Below are 9,779 nucleotides of genomic sequence, written 5' to 3'. Positions count from 1 at the left end.
CGCTACCGGTGAGTTGTGATTTTTAGAAATGTATTCGATGAATATGATATTGAAATTCATAAGAATCGGAATTTGGTTCTTGTAGGCGACGCCACTTTTCCTAGTGGAACAAGAAATATGTGTGATGCAAGAATGAGCTTTTCTGTTGCGGTGACGAGAGCTTCCAATATAATAGAGCGGGAAGGACCTACAAGGTTAGCACTTCAACACCCAAGTCAATAACATTTTAGAAAATGTAGTTTGAGAGTGAGAATGAGATAATACCAATCAGTGCGTAACGAGGTTTATATACTTTGTTTTATTAAAACCTCCTCGGTCTAATCCGACGTGTGATGCGGGGAACCGCTTGATCATATCCAACAACAAATGATGTTTTGGAGGTTGGGATCAAGTATCATATGTCTTGAGTAGGGGTGTTCGCGACGTGGTTTGAGCGATTTTGACATAAAAAGTCCTCCCAAACGCAAGAGAAAAAATGTGCAGTTCGGTTTCGGTTGTCTTTTAGAAATAAAACTGAACCAACCCAAATCAATGTAGTTTGGGTTGGTACGGTTGGTTCGTTTTTTACAAAAAAATTATTGAGTCATACATACACAAATAGATGACAACATAGCTTTGTATTTAGTTATTTATGAGTTATTAAATAACAACAAATTTCATCATATTTGGACAACAACTTTCCATTTAATATATAAAAATAAGATTAAACAAAAGTGGAATAAAAAACATAAAATAATATAAAACATTATAATGAATTAAAAAAGACAAAGATGAAATATTAGAGAATATGAAAAAGAAAGAGCATAAGAGAGGGGATATTAAAGAAGAAGAGGTGCATTAAAAGCGTAATTAGAAGAGAGAACAGTAGAATAAAATTAATAAGATAAAAAAGAAAGAACATAAGAGATTAGAGACTAGAGAAGAAGATGCGAGACATACTTGGAAAAGGAGATGAGAAGAATGTGCGATACTGCTATGAGAGATTTGAGAAGACTTAAACTGAAACCTTATGCGTGAGGAAGAAAAAATCAATCATAATCATAAGGCTAATACATAATAGGTTTGAATTTTGGTTGGATGTGGGTTAAGTGAACTTGGAGTTGTAACATGATGCGGTTTGTAAAATACAAACCGCAAACCGAATTGAACCGCACAGTTTTATTAAATAATGACTCAAATACATCTGAATCATTTGCGATTTTTTGCAGTTTTGGTTTGATTCAATTATACAATTTTCTATTGGGCCAATTCGATTTTAAACACCCCTAATCTTGAAGAACCTCCACCTATCCATCCGTCCTACTAGGCAATTTTCGTAATTGGGTATGATGATGTGAGTTTTTTTTAAATTAAAATATTTATAAAATACTAAGAATATGATTAGAGGATTAAGAATTGACTAGAATAAAACCCGTGCGTTTCGCGGTTGTAAATTAGTTGATTTGTTTTTATTGAATTTTATATATTAAGAATTTATTTTGATGAAAAATAAATACTAAATTTATCAGGGTTTTAAAAATCAGACCGAACCGGCCAGTCGGACCAGGAACCGGAGTGGTCATTGGTATGATCTGATTGTTGGATCTGGTATGCTATTGAACCGGAAAGAACCATCCAAAACCGTTCAAAACCCAAAATAAATAGTGAACCGACAGTTTTAGAAAACCGGCAGTTCAAATGCATGCTCTTTTTTTCCACACAAAATGACGCAGTTTTAATAATTTTTTAAAAAATAAAAATAAAAATAAAAATAAAATATAATTAGACTTTATTCAAACCTTATTTGGAACAACTGTTCCCATGTTTGCAATTAGACTTGGTTTAAAATTTATATTTTGTATTATTTTGTTGTGAGTGATGGTTATTTTTAGAATTTGAATGTAAAGAATAAACATGTGAAATTATGATATTTTGAAATTTTAAAATTTTGTAGGTGTTTTTATATTTTTAGAGACTGAGTCATCCGGTTAGACCGTTTTAATAAATATATAGTATTGCAATAGACACTAGTTTATTCAACCGAGTTATCTGATTTAATCCGATTTAGTCACGCGATTCGATCAGTGACCCAATGGTTCAATCAATAAACCAATAACTCAGCATCCTCACCGGTTTGATGATCGATCCGGTTTTAAAACACTGAAATTTAAATTACAATAATGTATTGTGAATTATAATTATGAGACTGATATGAATTAATTTGATATAAAAAAATACATACTTATAAACTAAGAGTCACATTTGTAATTTAGTTTTGCAAACTTAAATAACTATAATAACTATAATGTAGTTTTTTGTTTTGTTTTGATTCTCAAATATTTTCGGTACTTATCTTAGATTTTGACATTTGATTTCAAATTGTTAAATTTATATAACTATTTTTAGTTTGAAATAAAATTAAAAATTCATTTGCAATTATTATCAAATAAAACTTTCAATAATTTTATAAAATATATCTATTTAGTCAAAATTTAGTTATCTCGTGAATAAGATATTGAAAATTTTAATTTCTATATTAGCTTAAATGTTTTTTTTAATTTTTACTAATGAGACTGTAAAAAATTTATATATTTTATCGTGATATTAGTTGAAAAATTAGTGTTTTTTTTGGCAAACATTATTATGGTCGTTTTTACTATACTCTCTATGATCACTATTATTAAAGTGTAGTAATAATGTATATAAACACGATAAAAGATTATTACATACTCTATTATGTATTAAGATCAACTGAGAGTGAATTATTTTTGAAAATTGTGTAAGAGTTACTTTAAAATTAAAAATATTTATTTGAAGTTTTACTTTATATTGTTTTGGATTTCCACGTAGGTTTTAATTTTTGAAATTTAAGAGAATTTTCTTAGTTGACGTAACTCGGGGAATATCCGAATATATATAGTTGGGGTATTGATTAGCTTGTTAGACCATTTTGTTTAAAAATAGATTTTTTTCATTGTTAAATGTATGTATTTATTTTTAGTTTAAAATAAAATTAAAAATTCATTTGCTATTATTATCAAATAAAACTTTCAATAATTTTATAAGGACAAAACTTAGATACAATTTTTTAGGTGTGGTTTTTACTATTTTTCAATAAAAGCTTGACAAATATACTTAAATATCATTTAGTGAGTGAAAATAGGAGAAATTTGCATACGGGTAAGAGAAAATTATACACTTGTCATATTTTCATTAGAAAATAGTAAGAACCTCACCTAAAGAATTGCACCTAAGTTTTGACCATTTTATAAAATATATCTATTTAGCCAAATTTAGTTAACTCGTGAATAAAAGATTGAAAATTTTAGTTTATATATTAGCTTAATTGTTTTTTAATTTTTACTAATGAGATTGTAAAAAATTTATTTATATTATCGTGATATTAGTTGAAAAATGAGTGTTTTTTTGGTAAACATTATTATTGTCATTTTTACTATACTCTCTATGACCACTATTATAAAATAGAAGAATAATTATAATTTATTTTTGAAAAACTCTATATTCTTATATGCGAGAAATCATTACTCTTTTTGTTTTTGTTTGTATTTAGTTTATTATTTGGTATTATATGAAAAGTGTAATAGTAACATGTATAGATACGTTAAAAGATTGTTACATATTCTATTATACATTAAGATCAACTGAGAATGACTTATCTTTAAAAATTGTGTAAGAACTACATTAAAATTAAAAATATTTATTTGAAGTTTTACTTTATTGTGTTTTGGTTTTTTACATTGGTTTTAATTTTTGAAATTTGAGAAAATATTATTAATTGAAATTACTCAGGAAATATCCGAATATATATAGTTTGAGTGATGATTAGCTTGTTATACCATTTTGTTTAAAAATAGATATTTTTTGTCTTTGTGAGGCTTCGAACTTGCGACCTTCAACAAAGTAGATTTATTGTATTGGGCTTTTTAAAAAATGAAAATAAATTTTTTAAAGTGACACATAAGACTATAAGATGGTGTGACATAAATAAAATACATGTGTTAAACAAATAAAGAACACAATTTAGACATTTAGGGAGTCTGTTAATGATAGAGAGTTACAAGTTTAAAAATACTACTAGTGAGGTGGTTGTGTAAATTTCTTAATAAAATGGAATAAGAAAAAAAAAAGTTAAAAAGAAAAAGCACAATGGAAGAGGAGCTGTAAATCTGTAATCGATAAGTAGTGACCGGTGAATCAGCTTGGCGGGCTTTGCCTTTTTGGCACCAAAAACAAAAAAAAAAAAATAGTTTCTAAACCTTCACTAGTGCATGTGTTTCCTTGTTCATGTAAGTTTTTTTTTATGATACCTTTTTATGTATTTCTCTAATTCTCCTTGATGGTTCATTCAATTTCACCTAAAAATTTAATCTTTTTTTAAGGTATTTCAAGTTACAATGTTCTCACTTGGTAGCTAAGGAACTCCTTAAGGGTGTGTTTTGAATTGTTTGTATTGTCTTCTTGAAAGTCTTGATGTGGATGAAAATAACCATAGGCGTGTACAACATAATATGCTTTTTCTTTTTCTCTGGAACAAGGACGGGTTGTTTCTGATATTTGGTTGTGTAACAGTTTCCCGTATTTTGTTTTTTCTGTTATTCAGTTTCCCTCTCTGATTCCATTCTGTTTTTTTTTGTGCATTTAACTGAAATCTTTGAAACTAAGTTTTCTATGCTTTAAATATGTTGAAATCTCTCAGCTCAAGTATCATTCATATTAAACATTTTCTTTTTTTCATTTTGCAGATTCTGTATCATAATAATAGGGAGGAACACAAATATACTGTCATAAAGTCATGTGCAACGGTTCGAATATAAAACCCTCTCAAACTGGTTTGATTAATAATCATGAATATGGAAGACAAGAAGAACTGCATCATAAGATTTCTGATTTGCTTGTGTTTTCGGCCACAGATGATATAATAGCTTTCAGAGAAGCTGTTGAAAAAGACGATCATGAGGTCGATGAAGTAGGGTTGTGGTATGGAAGGAGGATTGGCTCAAAGGAAATGGGATATGAAGAGAGGACACCTCTCATGATTGCTTCTTTATTTGGCAGCAGGGCTGTATTGTCTTATATTCTCGAAACCGATCGTGTCGATGTTAATCAAGCGTGTGGATCGGATAGGGCTACTGCTCTTCATTGTGCTGTTTCTGGTTGTTCTACTGCTTCTGCGGAGGTTATCAAGCTTTTGCTTGATGCACGTGCAGATGTTGGTTCTGTTGATGCGAATGGTAACCGGTGCAGTGACTTGATTGTCATGATGTCTATCTCTGGTTCAAGGAAGAGGAAACTACAAACCATACTAGAAGGAATCGATGATATTGATGATGACAGTGATTTCCTTAAGGAAGTAGGTTTCCAAATGGAGAAGCAGCAACAAGATATCGGTACACCTCAAATCGAGAAGAAAGATAATCTGATTGATCTATCCCTACCCGACATAAATAATGGGATTTATAGTACAGATGAATTTAGGATGTATATATTCAAAGTGAAGCCTTGTTCAAGGGCTTATTCTCATGATTGGACCGAGTGTCCCTTTGTTCATCCGGGGGAAAACGCAAGGCGCCGTGATCCGATGATATATCAATACACATGTGTCCCTTGTCCTGAGTTTCGGAAGGGATCATGCAGTAAAGGGGATGGTTGTGAATATGCACATGGTATTTTTGAGAGCTGGCTTCATCCTGCTCAATATAGAACAAGGATTTGCAAGGATGAGACTCAATGCACCCGAAGAGTCTGCTTTTTTGCTCACAAACCCGAGGAGCTTCGCCCATTGTATGCTTCTACTGGTTCTGCTTTGCCTTCACCTATATCCTATTCAAATTCACCTACTGCTTCTTCAATGGATTCTTTCATATTGAGCTCTCCGTCCAGTTCGATACAATCCATGTCGACTTCGCCTTTGACTCCATCAGCAGCGTCTTCCCTTGCAGGTGGAACCATGTGGCCGACTCAGTCTCATGCTGCGGTCCCTATACTTCAGATGCCCAGAAGCAGATTGAAAACTGCATTGAAAGTTAGAGATAATACTGAATTTCTTGAAGTTGAAAATCTCCTTATGCAGAAGCTAATGCTTGAAGAGAATACAGGTCTTTCATTCCCTTCAAACAGGGTTGCAGCTGTGAATCCTGCTAACCTAGAAGACATTCTCGATTCTCAGATACAATCTCCAACATCGACTCATGTGCATCCGAATGTGACTCAGCAACTTTGGGGCTTTTCTTCTGACCTTACCAATTCAAATGTGATTGGTTCACCACAGACTCTAGATCCGTCTTCGAATTCATTAAATGATGTCTTGGCAAAGCGGTGCCAGAGTTTTATCGAGCGCAGCAGCATGGCGAGCTTTAGTTCTAAGCTTCCTTCTGCTACCTCAGTTGCTATGGAGCCATATAGTAACTTCTCTGGTTGGGGCTCCCCTGATGGAAAATTAGACTGGTCCATCCATGGTGATGAACTGATTAAGATGAAAAAGTCCTATTCTTTCCGTTTACGAAACCAACTTAGCAATTCATCAGTGATTTCACAAAGTGCTGATGATCAAGATGTACTACTAAGTCAGGAATCATGGGTTAACTCACTTGTGAAGGACCCACCAACAGCGAAATCGGATCCATATTGTGTTGAAGTGTAAGATCAACTGCAATGCCATAATCCAGATGAAGTTCTGTGTTGGCCCGAACAATTGTACATGGAGCATGAGCAGATAGATGGTGGTGTGAGTCTAATTTTAACTCTTACATTGGATTCTATGAGCATCCCTAGACTAACTTATGTATGAAATGATTATTATACTGTTTTAATTTTATAGATGTTGAGTATGTATAGGTGACATTTTCTTGAAAAAATGTAAAATGTAGAAAATACAAAAGTTGGACAGAATGCATGTATTTTGCATCAGAACCAACTTGTTACTACTACTAGGGTATTGTATATTGCTCCCTTTTTACTCTTAATTTTTTGTTTTGTTACAAGTTATGTTCATTTGAGTTGTAATTTTTCAGCAACCAAGAGAATGATGAATAATGTAGTGATACTGGAGAATGAAGATGCTGATAAAAAAAAAAAAAGAAGATGCTGTTAATTTTACTTATTCCAATTTCTTAATCTGGGCAGCTTATGTTTACAACTTTAATTTTTTTCTGGTTAATTTGAGTCTAATTTTGAACTAACAAATAATTGAGTACGTTAGTGCAGTTAAATAAAAATTAAGAGAGAATAATTGAGTGAATGTTAGTTGTATATTGACCAAAACCAAGCATTGCTGAACCAACATAAATTATGAGGTTTGATTTTTTATTGAAGTATATATTTTCGACATGAAATATATATAATTTATCTTACTTTAATCCCAAAAGTATTAAAGACCAAGTGGCTGAAGCACAGGAATGGAAAATGCATGTTGCGGGTTTGATACTTTGCTGCAGCATTGGAAAAATCTAGACGGTTATACTGATTTACACTGGTTTCTTTGCAGTTCGGTCTTATGCTTTGATCTAATCGGTCATGTCACCGGTTTCCGATTTGATTGGCTGGTCCGATTCGAGTTTTAAAACACTGAACATAATCAACGATTGGATATTGTAGTTGTTGGAAATATGTTGCAGCACTAGAACAAAGAAGGTGTTAATGAAGATTGCATTCAAAAATCCAAAGTGTGAATTCACACTAACCTTTATCCTTTAGGTTCAATTCGCTCCCACCAATTATTATACATCATATGTAATTGGAATTTATGACAAATTTCCTTAAAGATATTTTGAATACCTTAATGTCAATTTCACAAATACTTTATCTTTTGATAATATATTACTGTGGGCCAATAATTTCGACCTAGGTGACCTCAGCATATGGAAGAAGGGTTCAAGAGAACTTAGAGAGTCAAGGGAATATTTTCGACATAATCCCTTCAGCTCAAAGAGGTCAGTGCATTCAAGCGTAAGGTAGAAGTATGGACTTAGCGTTTTCTCAGAGATAATCAATTAAAGATTTCGACGACAAGTGATGTACTCAAAATTTCGACGGAGAAATGGCCATGTGCCTTCGACAACAATATATATTGAGCTCGGAGGAGAGTAACATAACTGTTTTTTGGACTTATCTGAAAGTACGCGTGGATACAAATCCAAGGACGAAATGCATGCAGCGAAGATGTGTCAACTTCTAGGGCGAAAGTCGTTGAAGACAATTTATCTATGTATTAATATAAATAGGAGTTCTAGTGTTAGGGTTCGGTGTGTTAAAATCATTATAGAAACTCACAAACTCAAAAGTATCCAAGCGTTAAGAGAGAAAAGAGACAGTTGAGTGAAATGTATGATCTGAACACCATGTTGTTTACACTTTAAGCAGATTTCAATTATTTTAACTTGCTTTCTGCATTTTATCTATATCCTTTCGCATTACTATTTACAAAGATTTCAACCAAGTCGAGATCCTTCATTTACTTTACCTTTCAAACTTAGTAGAAATCACAATAGATCTCATTTCACACCAAACATTCAAACGGAGTCACAAATATCTACACACATATGTCCTATGACCAACTAATCAATCTTGCAAGTAACTATTTTGGAGGACTAGCGTTTGTTTACTAAATTTCACGGTAAATAATTACAGAAAGATGTTTCGTACCTTTTACTCATGCATTAATAAGATAAAAGATGATCTAGATTAATGGTAATATGAGAAAAATGGATTCGAAAAAGTTGTATCTAACATATTCATTCTACTTAAGCTATGTCACATGGTAAAGAGAAGCATCTTTTGGATGAAATTATACACATGATAATGAACCATTATATACCTATAACGTTCAAAATATTCATGTTGCAATTATTCAAAAAATAACCAAATAAATATTCAAACCAACCTTTTCCAAAAAACGAGTGCGCATCACAACCTGACCATAACTTTGCTTGCAATTAATATACATAATTATAATAACATAAATTTCCAAATAATATTTTGGGGTTCAAAATCGAACCGGCTCAATAGAGAACCGCAAAATCGATCCGAACCAAATTAAAATCGTAAAAAACCGTATTTGATTTGGATGTGTTTAAACCATTTTCTAACAGAATCGCATCACTACAAAAAAAATGCCATATTGTGACACTCGTTTTTAGTGATGGCTAATTATTTGTCACTAAATATCACTTTTACCTACAGTTTTACTCTATCATTAATATTTGTCACGAAAGACCACTTTTACCTACAGTTTTACTCTATCACTAATATTTGTCACGAAAGATCACTTTTACCTACAGTTTTACTCTATCACTAATATTTGTCACTAAATATTACTTTTACCTACAGCTTTACTCTATCACTATTGTCCTATTAGACAAAAAAACATATAATTGATTTTTACTCTTAAAGCAATCAAAATTAACTTTATATTTTAAAAAAATATTACAATTTTCATTAAAAATGCTTTAATTATTTATGATAGCAAAAATTAAAATAATTTTTTTGATTTAAACAAAAATTAATTTTGCTCACAAAATAATTTTTAACAAAAATAAATTGTAGATTATAAAAATAAAAAATTATTTTAATTTATTCTCACCATAAAAATTTTCATTTACTACTAAAATATCTTTATATTTAATACATTTTTCCTTTTATTTATATTTATACTCTTTTTCCTTTTATTTGTATAAACTTATTTAAAAAATAATAATTTTTACAAAAGTTAATTATAGATTGTAAAACAATTATTATAGATAAAAAATTATTTTAATTTATTCTCACCATAACAATTTTTACTT

At 31.0% G+C, this 9,779-nt stretch overlaps 1 protein-coding gene across 2 annotated transcripts; it reads left to right on the top strand.

Moving 5' to 3' along the window:
• Positions 1-4,078: 4,078 nt before the first annotated feature.
• Positions 4,079-7,008, top strand: LOC131656387 (zinc finger CCCH domain-containing protein 66-like). Of its 2 annotated transcripts, none has more exons than XM_058926118.1 (2): positions 4,079-4,286; positions 4,743-7,007. In XM_058926118.1, exon 2 carries the CDS (start codon positions 4,793-4,795, stop codon positions 6,638-6,640), a length of 1,848 nt encoding a protein of 615 aa, XP_058782101.1. In that variant the 5' UTR covers positions 4,079-4,286; positions 4,743-4,792; the 3' UTR covers positions 6,641-7,007. The 2 variants fall into 2 exon arrangements, with proteins under 2 accessions (XP_058782101.1, XP_058782102.1); XM_058926119.1 differs by lacking the exon at positions 4,079-4,286 and having other exon boundaries at positions 4,351-4,802; positions 4,911-7,008.
• Positions 7,009-9,779: the final 2,771 nt, after the last annotated feature.

The sequence above is a fragment of the Vicia villosa genome, linkage group LG3 (assembly GCF_029867415.1).
Source record: "Vicia villosa cultivar HV-30 ecotype Madison, WI linkage group LG3, Vvil1.0, whole genome shotgun sequence".
NCBI classification, from domain to species: domain Eukaryota; kingdom Viridiplantae; phylum Streptophyta; class Magnoliopsida; order Fabales; family Fabaceae; genus Vicia; species Vicia villosa.
Note: the sequence above shows the minus strand (reverse complement) of the source record. Positions and strands in the feature narration are given on the sequence as shown.